This window comes from Malaya genurostris, chromosome 3, assembly GCF_030247185.1.
Source record: "Malaya genurostris strain Urasoe2022 chromosome 3, Malgen_1.1, whole genome shotgun sequence".
NCBI lineage: Eukaryota > Metazoa > Arthropoda > Insecta > Diptera > Culicidae > Malaya > Malaya genurostris.
The window spans coordinates 1,111,331-1,125,479 of record NC_080572.1 but is presented as its reverse complement, the minus strand read 5'-3'; the positions used below and the strand labels follow the sequence as shown (position 1 = coordinate 1,125,479).

General features: G+C 36.2%; 1 protein-coding gene across 1 annotated transcript in view; it reads right to left on the bottom strand.

The window, feature by feature from the left end:
• The window catches only part of LOC131439414 (sex peptide receptor), a 142,438-nt gene that overhangs the window by 27,720 nt on the left and 100,569 nt on the right, over positions 1–14,149 (bottom strand). The window contains exons 4-5 of the mRNA XM_058610383.1: positions 5,574–5,635; positions 778–900 (exon numbers count right to left, since the gene is read on the bottom strand). Of these exons, the coding sequence (XP_058466366.1) occupies positions 778–900; positions 5,574–5,635 (185 nt within the window). The remainder of the gene's footprint in view (positions 1–777; positions 901–5,573; positions 5,636–14,149) is intronic.

Sequence of the window (14,149 nt, the reverse complement as noted above, 5' to 3'; positions counted from 1 at the left end):
CGTCCGTCAAGACGTTCCGTGGCGGTTGACGTTACGTGTGAATGGCTCCATAAGAATGCATGTAATTAATGTTGACGGTGACGGAGACGGATCGTCTGAATCGTACATAAATGAGTCATCATCATCACCCCATAGTAAAGTCAGTCGTATTCACGACAAAAGGTGCAAATTCATCTAACTGAAAACTTGGGTTGTCTGTATATAACGTTTACTTTGATTCAACTTATATTTATTGTCCAAAACTAGGTTCTGATAATTTCAATTTTGAGTAGGATAGCTTTGAATATGGTTAAAAATAATAAAATTTTGACGTAAAATCAAACAATTTAAATCATGAAAAATAAGATTAAATTATTGGAAACCTATTAGAAATATATTTGGGTCAGCTTCAGTCATTGGCTTAAGACAAACAATTTTAAATGTTGGCTCAAGAAAAATAAGAGTTTGAACTTCAACCATACAATTAGTTGTTTCAAATTAGGCCCATTTCGCTTCGTGTTCCAATGGAGCCGTAAGGTAGATAGTTTGGAAAACAAGGAAACCAAACGAAGTGACCGACAATCTCGATAGTTCCGATTAGGTACAGTAACTTTTTAGGCACATTGTTCCACTTCATTTCAGGCAGTGACTTGTGACAGTGACCTCATTTTCTATATCACAGTATCTCGTTTCGTTTTGTTGACGATAGTACCTATTACCTAATTTCGGTCTGTCTGTCTCGATGTTCAGGGTCATACAATATCTAAATTACTTCACCATAACAAAAAATGTACTTACTTATCAAAAAATCTGGTGCTCTGGTGAATTAGTGCTGCCAAACAGATATAGGCGATACACCTTTTGACTCTGGGAATCGTGCACCACGTTCGGGCGATGGGTGCGTGACAAACGTAAACGTACCTGGGAAATAGAGAATAGCAACAAATTATATTCATTTACAATCTAATTACGGTCTAAAAAATATCACGAATTCGGTTCGTTATCTAGATGTTTTTGCATAAAGAAAAGACCAAACAAATCTTAACCACCGAAGTTTTCCGCTCTATAACTGCAAGTTGTTGGATTTTTCCTCGCCAGTTAGCAACTTTCCGAGCGATTATTCCCACCATTATTTAGACTAATTAGCTAACAGTCGTTGATGGGATGGCGAAAACTTGACGTTACCTTTTTCCAACCAACTTGGTCAGAAGGAAAAGTGCATCTAATTAAACGGGCTCGAAAAGAACAACATCAAAACAAGCTGCTTATCCGAGCTCGTGAAAAGCAAAGCAGCACAAATGTTTGTTTGTGGAAAGCAAGTGGTAGATAAAGTTAATAATGTGTTTTTTCAAGCTGTACTACCTGTTCCGTGCAACACCACACTGCCTCTTTTCCTTGCCACTTGAGTCGTCGATTCTACTGATTGGCCGCGAGTGAACTGTCGAGGTTGTCGAAGCACTTCCAATCAATTAAACATCCTTCTTGATTTGTGGGTTTCCAGATCCAATTTCAACCTACGATCTTCAAGTAGACCGCAGTGCAATGAAACTGGTGGAATTGTTATCGCGGTAGTAACTCGGTCGGGAGCTTGCATTTTAGATTGCTACATCGGTTCGGATTAATTATTCGAACAAGCGACATATGTTGCACTGCATGCGGCCCAATGGCAGGGAACGATTATCGAGAAATGTGACTGATTTTAATCAATATCAATTATCTTAATGGAACTTGCTGATATGGCTGTGAAGGGGTAGGATTTATCGGATATACTTCGTATATGCGATTAGGTTATGTGGTTTTGATTAGGTTCCGAATGGATTCAATTACAATGTTGCGGAGATACCAGCGGAAACTTGTAGGGCAAAGCACTTTCAAGTTGATAGTTATTATAGAATTTACTGTGTAGAGAGCTAATAAGAACCCTTCATTTTGAAATCTGTGACCAAAATGATTGAAGTCAAATGATTCGGAAGTAGGCAGTGTTTAAAGTAATAGAGAAAATAAAATGGATGCACGGTACAACCATGCTAGAAAAAAAACCTGTTTTAATCCACCTAGTGGTGTAATGATGCCTTTCTCATATCAATCAAACTATCATATATAATACTGTGGTATTCTTCAAAATTATTTTTCTTCGATTCTTAAAAGAATAATCGAAATAGATTTGTTTGACCGTCTACTGATAAAAACTATCAATTGGAAAAGATTTGAGGTCGATTTAGAAAACTTTTTAAGGTTTTTCGCTCTTTTCAGTGATGGTATAAAATTTTTAACACACTTTACCCTATATTTCCGGATCCGGATGAAATTCAGGAATTACGTATGGGACCACAGGACCTTTCATTTGAACCTAAGTTTGTGAAAATTGGTCGCGCCATCTATGAGAAAAGTTAGAACACATATTTTCATTTTTTTGCACATTTTACCCCATGAAGTTAGTGCAAAAAACGTTACATACACAAATACGCACATACACACACACACACACACAAACACACACACATACACACACAGACATTTTGCGTACTCGACAAACTGAGTCGAATGGTATATGACACTCGGCCCTCCGGGCCTCGGTTCAAACGTTGGTTTTCACAGTGATTGCATAACCTTTCTATATGAGAAAGGCAAAAAAAAATTTTCTTCGATTCTTAAAAGAATAACCGAAATCGGTTTGTTTGACCGTCTACTGATAAAAACCATCAAATTGGAAAAGATTTGAGGTCGATTTAGAAATTTTTTTAAGGTTTTTCCCCATTTTCAGTGATGGTGTACAATTTTAAACACACTTTACCCTATATTTCCGGATCCGGAAGTCGGATCCGCATGAAATTCAGGAATAACGCATCGGACCACAGGACCTTTCATTTAAACCTAAGTTTGTGGAAATCGGTCGCGCCATCTATGAGAAAAGTTAAAACACGTATTTTATTTTTTTTGCACATTTTACCCCATAACTCTCGAACCGGAAGTCGGATCCAAATAATATTCAGGAATTTTGTATGGGACCTCAAGACCTTTCATTTGAATCTAAGTTTGTGAAAATCGATCCAGCCATCTCTGAGAAAAGTTAGTGCACTTATTTTCACAATTGTTTGCACATTTTACCCCATAATTCCGGAACCGGAAGTCGGATCCAAATAATATTCAGGAATTTTGTAGGGGACCACAAGACCTTTCATTTGAATCTAAGTTTGTGAAAATCGGTTCAGCCATCTCCGAGAAAAGTTAGTGCAAAAAAACGTTACATACACACATACGCACATACACACACACACATACACACACACAGACATTTTGCGTACTCGACGAACTGAGTCGAATGGTATATGACACTCGGCCCTCCGGGCCTCGGTTCAAAAGTCGGTTTTCACAGTGATTGCATAACCTTTCTATGTGAGAAAGGCAAAAATCGCTATACTTTCATTTTTCTACAGCGCTACAAAGTCGTATCCGTACATTATCAGTATCCAACTCGACAAAGTCAAACACTTGTTTAGAAATCTACTACCAGAATATCGGAGGAATGAATAGCTGTATCGATAGATTCTGAACCATTGCGAAATGACAGCGGTTTTTGGTTGCGTCCATACTTTCTGGGACAGTCTTTAGCTGTATCGATCAAAACCGTCTAGCTTGCGCTGATCGTGCCTATGACATATATGTTAGATATTCATCGAAACCTGGCTGAACAGTAGCACACTATCAAAGCAAATTTTTGGAAATGCGTTTTCGGTATACAGGCAAGATCGGAACGATCTGAATAGCTTTAAAAAAGCGGCGGCGTAGTTCTGTTGGCCTGTCGCTCAAATTTTCATTCTCGTTTGCTACATGTTCCGAACTGTACTAGTGTTGAACAGTTATGGGTTGCTCTTACACTCAAAAATTGCACACTTTTTGCTTTTCTCATATAGAAAGGTTATGCAAAGGTTATGTGAAAACCGACTTTTGAACCGAGGCCCGGAGGGCCGAGTGTCATATACCATTCGACTCAGTTCGTCGAGATCACAAAATGTGTGTGTGTGTATGTGTGTATATGTATGTGTGTGTATGTTACTAAATTTTCTCAAAGATGGCTGAACCGATTATCACAAACATAGATTCAAATAAAAGGTTTTATGACCTTATTCAATTTTCCTGAGTTTCATTTGGATCCGACTTCCGGTTCCGGAATTACAAGGAAATATGTGAAAATTTATGAAAAAATTTGCAATCGATTTTCTTGGAAATTTCTTGACCAATTTTCACAAACTAAGAAGCAAATAAAGTCTTGAAATTCTTTAAAAAGTCCCCGCAAAGTTGGTGCAGATTCGACTTCCGGTTCCGGTATTACAGTACGATTAGTGAAAATTTTCAATTTCACGAGCCGTTTTTCACGATTCATCATTCAAATTAAGATTCTCAATGTTTTTAAACATCTTGTGCAATTTCATCCTGATCCGACTTCCGGTTCCGAAGTTATAGGGCGAGGAGTGTCATAACATTCAAATTCAAAATGACGATGCAGGGGAACGGGTAAGTCGATGCCTTTCACGCTGCCCACCTGGGTTCGATTCCCAACCCAGCGCACATAGAATCAGAAAACTTTTCTGGCCCGAAGAGATGAATGACAACAATGTTAAAATCTCTATAATCGAAAAAATGACGATGCAAAACTGGCACGCGACGGTACGTGCGGCTTTGCTCCATTCACAGGATGCTTTGTTCAATTTCGTATAGCGTGCAGGGTTGCCACATTAAAATTTATATTTTTCAGGAGAAAAATATGTGAATTTCTCATCGTTTTATTCAATTTGTACCTACATGTTAGTGTTATTACAAGATCATGATAACGATGCTTTTCAATCAAAGTGCACTTATTGGCTTTCTCATATAGAAAGTTTAGACAATATGTTCTATATAATTCGACATAGTTCATCGAGCTGAGCAATGTATGTGTCTGTGTGTGAGTATGTGTCAAATAATGTCACTCATAAAAAAAATCTCGTAGTCCTGTAGGTTGCTATAGAATTTCACACCGTCATTTAGAGCGACGAAGGGTAAAATTCTTCTAGATTTGCCTTGTATTCGTATATTAAGTCGTATATTAAGTATAAGATATAGGATTCTCATCGTTTACTGGTGCAAATTGTGATCAAAGTGTAAATTTTGCTAATTTTAGAGACCTCAAGTATTTGGAATAAACCGCGATCCACTGCACAGTACGTGATAAAAAGTTAATTGATTTTCTTTTTTTAAGAGACATAAGCTGGAGGTTGATTCGTGTCTATTGTGATAAGAATGTTTGTTGAAGAAATGCGCATCGCAAATGCCCCAAAAACACCAGTCGCAAAAAAAAATACTAACAAATAAAAGAATATAGAAAACTCTAAAAACTAGTGCAGCAGAGATTACTACAGATTTAAAAATCCGAAATAAAGTAAAAGTCTGCCGAAACTATAAGAACAATATTGAGAAAGAATAACTTCAATGTTTGCGCTCCAAATAAAAAGAGCCTTTCATCAGTGCAAAGAACAAAGTGGTACGCGTATATATCGCATGAAGAGTTCATGTTAATAACTGAAAATCGTGTGCCAGGCTTATAATTTACCTACCTTTGCACGGCCAGCGCTAGCGTCAGCCATATCGATGCAGTGTGGAACATTGCCGGTATTATCTGGAAATTAATAATAGAGAAGAACATGTATATATTATTAATAATGAATATTGGTAGTAAAGCAGAACTTCTTGACACAATAGAAATTCTTGCAACGGCTACATTAAATGCAACTGATTTAATTTATTAGCTCAACTCACCGGGTCGGTTTCATCGGTCTTTGATCGAGGTAATAATTTAATCTCGACTCGTCATACATCACATCCTCTGATATTCGTATGTATGCACGAATTCTATCGGAACAAATTCGATCACTTCTGCCATACAATGCTGGGTATGATTCATGAGACAACATTGGCTCGAGTTCCATCGACTCGGAAATATATGTTCCATTGAACAGATTGCCTATAATCACGTCCTAGAGTCACGTGTCAGCTGGGGAAATCTTGTGGAAACGTGGAACTGTGTTGCCATTATCGATAACACCGGATGGCATGACGGTTCAGTTAATAAATCATGGCAAGCTGCCATCAAGAATACGTCGAGTGCAAGCGTACGGGGTTTTACTGATGAATATCATTACCGTCACGTAAATTGAGAATGATGCGTAAGGTTATGACCTATTAGTTATGATTTGCATGCAAGCCAACAGAAGCGGATTATCATTGTAGAGATGTTTGTTCAGTTTTGCAAGTAACATACATTAATGAATATCGCTATCCTGTATTCATCGGTTTCAAGGTTAGTGCAATTCAACGGTTCCAGTAAAAGTTATGGCAAATCATCGCCTTTTACAGTTTCCCGCAATTCGATGGCCAAGCCATCGAATGCCAGACAATCTACAGGAAATTCCAATATCACTTACATTTCAGATTATGTTTCACCGAGGACGTGCAAACGGTTGGCATCAAATGCCGACGATATGCCGGTACCGGTGCCAAATACATATTAATGACGGGGCAAAAATTACCTTCCTGTCATGTCTTAGCAGATGGAACCGAGTGAAAAGCTATCGAAACGTGTAAATAGTCCAGACCGCAAAGGTGCGAAACGGAAAAAATCCATTTCTGGTCGATGTTTCTTTTGACTGTGCCACAGCGCTTGAAAGGATGCTCATTTTCCACGTCAGTGTCAGGCTTTTTGCCTTTCTCTATAGAAACGATACGTATTTGATGGAAAACCACTCGGCTCAGCTTGAAGAGTTCAGAAAATGCCTGGGTGATTGCATCTCGTCGGTTAGGCTCGTTTTTTCCAACAGGCTAGACTCGTTTAAAAGCTACTATTGATTATGGATCAAGTGTAAACCAAGTTTCCTGGTGCTAGAAATTGGTGTATTACTTACTTCATATTCGATACGTATATCATAGTTCCCCTCAAAAATTAAGAAGGTAGGTTTGCACTTACAAAAAGTAGTATGGATATCAATGGATACAATTAAAGTTAATTTTTAAGTGATGAAGATGAAGGCTATAGGTAACAATAGTCGTAGATCTAGCATGCTAATGTGAGGGCCCTGCTTTGAATAAATGATATAAGAAATACCATTGAAAATCGTTCCCGTTCCGCACTATTCATTTTACTCTATCACAAGCGCAGTCAGTATTTTCATTGCTACATTGATATATTAACCGGTTCAAGTATGATCTTACACCTGAAGAAAAACGTTAATAATAATTTGACAAGAAAGGTGCAGCTACCTGCTAATAACTTTGGAGGTGTGAAACTTTTTTTCCATTACAGCATGGAACACTAACACTCGTGTGATGCAACCGGTGCTACACCTGCTGATTCCACTGAATTTATATGTTCAGTGCAACCAGTTTATCAAAGGTGCGTTTCCAATTTAATTTCAAACATGCTATTTTTTCAAAAATATATGCTCAAACAAATGTTAAGCATGATTTCATATTGAAATATTAATTTTGATCAATATTTCGTCGAAGTTTGATGGAAAATTGCATACATGCTTAGTTTTTGATTATTTTTGGTAACATATTATAAGTTTAACTACACTGTTTCAGTACATCTGTATTGGATTGCACTATACAAAATTTATACATGTTTTGTGAAAAAAGCAGCTTGTCGAAAGAATAAAGTTTTTCTTAACAACATACTGTATTTCTTGCTTTATCTTCTTCAAGCAAAGGTTTTTATTTCACTGGAATTTGAATAAAAGGTATGTAAATTCAGGCCAGGTTTGAAAAAAATGACATTAAATTGAAGGATAGTTAATCAAAGCTACATTCGTAAGTATATTTATTATTATTTTATATATTATTTTTCTTGATATATTCATGTTTCCTGTTATTCAGATAATATAAATTATTACTTTGTATGAACCTTTTTGTCTTTTCTTATATAAGAAGGTTATGCAATCACTTGAAAAATCGACTAATAAAAATATGTATGTGTGTGTATGTTTGTCACATTAGGTTTTCTCGGAGATGCCTGAATCAATTTTGCACTAGAAATGGTGTTCATATGTTCCAAAATGAATCTCACATGCTTAGGTTCAAATGAAAGATCTGGTGGTCCCATATGGACTTTCTGGTAGGTAGGGTAAAGTGTGTTAAATATTGTACATCGCCACTTAAAGCTGCGAAACAGAAGATGTAAGAATGATCAAACTGGCCTCAAAATTACACAAATCGATAGCCATTATCAGTAGGGAGCTAAGCAAACCGATTCCGGTAATCCTGGCTGGATGGGAGATAAAAATCATATGCTCGAAAATGAATCTTGCTCACCGCTCTCTGCAGAGATTGCAGAACCGATATTCCCCAGTTTTAGGGTCAAATGATAGGTCTTATGCACAGAAAATGATTTTTACAAGGGAAATGATTTTTGATTTTTACAGGTGACATGATTTTACAAACGATACAATTAATAAAACTTAACTTGTCAAATGACGCAAAATATTACATTCCTACATAATTTTACAGACTCCGAGGGTAACTTGCAGTCGGCTACCAAGAGCCGCTGTATGGATTTATATGTATCAATTATTCATCATGCAGATATGTGTTTCGTTGGCTCTGTTAATTAACTGACGTGCTTTGTGATCTAGTATTTCTCGGTTCAAGTTGCGCTGATACTATCGATTTGTTGATTTTTATTTCATTCGATTTGAATCCATGTAATTTTCAAATCATCAAATTTTACATGTTCTTGAATATAAATTTGTACGAAATACGACGCTCCATTTATGGGCATCTTATAAGATATAAAATCACAAGATTTTTTTTCGATCTACTACCAAAAAATAGTGTACATTTTCTGATTCAACAAAAATTTACACAGTCATTTAGATATCGTCGATGTCAAAATCGTATGAAATTTTCAAAATTTGAATAAAAACTAGAAAAGTTTGTACGTCATGTTAGTTGATGGCTATACGAATCGACATCGATTATACCAGTTTCTCGTAGATGGCCTAACCGATGAGATAACTGTTTCATTCTGTAGGTCATACTAGTGAATACGATAGCAGAGGTATTTTGGCCCACTATAGGATTGATTTTATTTTGGCCCACTTTGTTAAAATATCCACCAAAAAAACAAGTCAAATAACAAATGATATCAAACATTTTTAATTACAACTCAAGTCTGTACCAGAACTGATAGTTTAAAGTTGGATGGGCGTTGTTTTCATGCATGCACGATGTTTAAAAGTGTGATTGATTCGAAAGTTAACGGAAAGACGAATTTGATATATTTTCGAACGTATCGCATACGGCCGTAAACAAGAATGAGAGATATTTACAAATTTACCAACGATCAATATATGGATTAATCTCTTATTCATATATTCAGAGTGGCGAAATGGTAGCGCGTATGCACGGAATGCAAAAGAATGCAGGTTCGAGTCCTGTCTCTGAGCGTATCTTTTTCCAAAAATTTATCTTTTCTGTTAGTTTTTCATTCATTTGGCTTCTCCAATATATGTTTCCGCTCAGTTATTGCAAAAACTGAACTTAGTTATGGCGGCTTTACGTCAAGCAACTAAAATTAATAAATCGATATATAGAATGTTTTTCATAATTCATGTTTATGAAATGATCATATGTTCTAAGAATAAAATGTAAGTGAAACAGATGCAACTACATGAGAATTTACTTAAATCAAGCGAGCTGAAACATTAAGGCAGTTCAAAAATATATGTATTTCACACCTAAAATATATTATGTAATTAGATCTTAAAGAAATTAGTGCAATTTGATTTTTTTTGAAAATTGTGTAACATGACGAAGATTGTATTTATTTTATTTTTGTTTTTTTTTTTCAAGTAAGACGCATTAGGTTATTATGTTCGGTATGATGATGGATTTTTAAAAGTTTGTTTCAGAGTTTAAAAAACATGAGTTGTCTACAAAAGTATGAGCCTCGCGCGCGCAAAGCAGGTAGAGTCAATCTGGAATTTGAATATGACTGGAACTGGATATGTTTTTGAGAGTTTTAGCATTCTGCGTGGAAAGTTCGAATCTCCGTTTTGTAAGATTTGACTCATGATTTATTGATTATATTTCGGAAACTAATCGAGATCGAAAGTTGTTGATGGAATTGGGCTTGATGTTTGTAGCGATAAACTGGTTCGGTGGGAAGGGCCTGGTGAATTGCTGGCTGATACTGACAAAGATATCGGGTTCAATTTCTGATTTGTTCAAGGATTTTCGCGGGTAGGAAATTTTCTTGAATAGCCCTGGATAGTAAACCGGAAATATTTGAATGTTTTCTTGGTCTCAGTTGTACTTTAGAAGGAGAACCCATACCTGCTGGATTAACCAGATCATTTAAATTTAGTCAACTGGTTAAAATATGTGATGCAATATTTTTTCATCATTTCGATAAATCATCCAGCTCACACCTTTGTAGGGGTAACATCATCATCAAATGAATTCTCAATTGACTTTACTATTAACGTAATTTTAGTTTTGGTTATTATTTGAGGTAGTCTCTATGAAAGCTTCTATGAAGATAGTTCTAAGCTTCTATGAAGATAGTTCTAAGCCGAAAATACTCCAACCACTATCGGTTGCTCAAAATTTGTTGTACAGAATTTGGTGAAGTTGGTTTCAACAAGAACAAAATTCAAAAATATAGAAAACTAGAACAAATTTGTCTGTGGAATATACTGAAGGGCTGAGTTAGATCTAAAACAAAATTAAAATAAATTAAGTATCCTATATGACGAGTGAACATCAGAATCAAAAGAAACGCAACATCATCATCGGATGAATCTCTTCCATATCCATACAGCTTCATAATTATAATCTTCCACTCCCAATACACAGAAATGACTATGCAGGAAAATAATTTGCTAACAGAACTAACTCCCGTCTAGGAAAATTAATTAAATTTGTCTATTTCAGACTATATAGGAAATGTGTGGGACTACGAGTCATTTTTACGGTTGTTGCACAACGAATCCATGCAGATGATGAAATTTCTTCAATATTCACTATTGGTACAATGGTAACGACCGTGATGTTTAAAGAAAAAGTCTTCGTTCCTGTAGTAAAGACACTAACTATCGTTTCTAATACTATGTATAGAAATATTCTTAACAAGCTGATCCGTCGAACTTCGTCTCGCCCAAAAATCATTCGTTCGAATTTATGTATTCGGACCGCAGAATTGTGGTTAACGTTTCTTTCCATTATTTTTCAGATTACTTAACCTACAATCAACAGAATTCGACATACATTCGCTTTAGCAAATTAAGATGAGAATGTGAAATACTTCTGTTAAGCAAAAATTGAGCAAATGCACAGATTGTCATCTCGTCCTTTGAGTCAATGCACTGAACAGAGATCCCTCTCTAATGGCTTCGACATAAAAGAAAAAACCTGTTTTAATCCACCTAGTGGTGTAATGATGCCTTTCTCATGTACATATAATATTGTGGTATTCTATTCAAAAATTTTCTCTTCGATTTTTGAAAAAAACCAAGTGATTGTTTATGCATAACATACAGAATAAAACAGTGCTTTGATTGCGTAAGCCATCCTTACGAGAACGAAATGGGTTCACTATTGTTTGCACTTCTGGTACCGGAACCCGAGAACCGGTATAATCGAAGTCGGTTCGTACGGCCACCAACTAACATGACACACAAACTCTTCTAATACGCACACTATAACTCCGGATTCGGAAGTCGGATCCGGATGAAATTCAAGCATTTCGTATGGGACTGGAAGACCTTTTATTTGAATCTAAGTTTGTAGAAATCGGTCAAAACATCGCTGAGAAAAATGAGTGAGATCCATTTTGGTACATATGACCACTATTTCTGGTACTTCCGGAACCGGATACCGGGAACCAGGATAGCCGGAATCGGTTTGTTTAGTTGCCTACTGATAATGACTATCTATTTGTGTAGTTTCGAGACCAGTTTAGAAAAATTTTCACGTTTTTTGTTTCACCGGTTTAAGTGACGGTGTACAATATTGAACACACTTCACCCTATAATTCCGGAACCGGAAGTCGGATCCGGATGAAATTCAGGAATCCCGTATGGGACCGCAAAACCATTCATTTGAATCTAAGTTTGTGGAAATCGGTCAAACCATCGCTGAGAAAAGTGAGTAAGATCCATTTTGGTATATATGACCACTATTTCTGGTACTTCCGGAACCGGATACCGGGAACCAGGATAGCCGGAATCGGTTTGTTTAGTTGCCTACTGATAATGACTATCGATTTGTGTAGTTTTGAGACCAGTTTAGAAAAATTTGCACGTTTTTTGTTTCGCCGGTTTAAGTGACGGTGTACAATATTGAACACACTTTACCCTATAATTCCGGAACCGGAAGTCGGATCCGGATGAAATTCAGGAATTCCGTATGGGACCACGAGACCTTTCATTTGAATCCTAGTTTGTCAAAATCGGTTCAGCCATCTCCGAGAAAAACTAGTGAGATTATTTGACACATACACACACACACACACATACACACACACACACACACACACACACACACACACACACACACACACACACACACACACACACACACACACACACACACACACACACACACACACACACACACACACACACACACACACACACACACACACACACACACACACAGACATTGCTCAGCTCGATGAACTGAGTCGAATGGTATATGACACTTGGCCCTCCGGGCCAATTTTCACTAGTCGGTTTTTCAAGTGATTGCATAACCTTTCTATATGAGAAAGGCAAAAAGGTGCTAGGTTTTCTTTTCCATATGTTATTCTAGCTTTTGGTAATCGATAAAAAAGCTCCTTAACCAGCATTTTGTATTGATAAACTTTATACAATGTTGAAGTGTTTCTCCTCTAGAGTTTTTTACTCGGTAAAGTAGGATATATTTACAATTTGCATTTAGCCCAAGTAACCAAAACTTTGTGAAAAAAGTTTTGGGTTAAGCTGCATACATAGCATTCTGAACAGTCCGTTTTTAAGGAATTACCCATACTTGAATGTTCACCCGACGCAACAGAACAAACTTTGAAGCAGTTCCTTGTACAGCTTTTAAGCATCGAGAAAGTTTTCGCAAAACTTGTTCTGTACGTTCAAGTTGCCAAAAAGTGCCACGCGTACTTTAGAGCTCTAGTAAAGTGGATATTTTTAGGTACTAAGGAACTTTTAGTGGCTTGGAGAGACGACGCACACATTTTAAGTTGATATTGATCTTACCAATTGGAACATTATTTTCAGCATATGAAACAGTCTCCATTTATCTTGAATATTGATATCTAATGGCCATTTATTGTGTGTGCTTCGTATAATCTAAATCATTCGAAACCAAAATGCAAAGAACAAATTTTAGTTTGATTTTAGCGCTTCTACAGCACAATCGTTTCATTGATTAACAATGACCAACATTATTCATCAGACTCCATTACACACAATTCATCAACTGGTGAACATTATCAGAACTTTTTTTCCTACCTACAGCAGTATTTCTAGAACTGTCATATGCATTCCGCTAGTAATTTATGTCGTTTTCGCTTGAGAAAACTGAAACTGACCCAGGGTAGTTTCATCCAAAAAACACTTTTCACGACATACACGGAACCACCCGCGATCCCATTTCAACCAGAATATTAGTTGATTTTCTGAATTCGATTGGTTAAAATTTGGTACAACTAATCGATTGTTGCTTTAACTAAACTGTCATTTTTGTTTTTCGATTAGCAGAAACGAGGGTTGAAAAAAAAATGCTGTCAATTAGTGAGGACACATACCTTTCAATTTCAACAAATATTTTAGTTGAAATAACTGGTGTTGTTATTTAAACAAAATTCTGTTAGTTGGAATATAAATCGGTTTTATTTGTTTTAGGCATTGCAAATAGTTGAATCAACTCTAACAATGTTATTGATTTGCGAAAATAATCAAAATATACTTACAAGGATAAATTTTTTAAATATTACCATTTAATTCTGTTATAAGTATATCACGTCACTATACAAATTCACTATGTATCTCACGACACTATAAATCTTGTATAATAAACGTCACATCACATATGCACATTTCGAATACAATTTATATTCTTCTTCAGTGTGATAGTTTTGTTT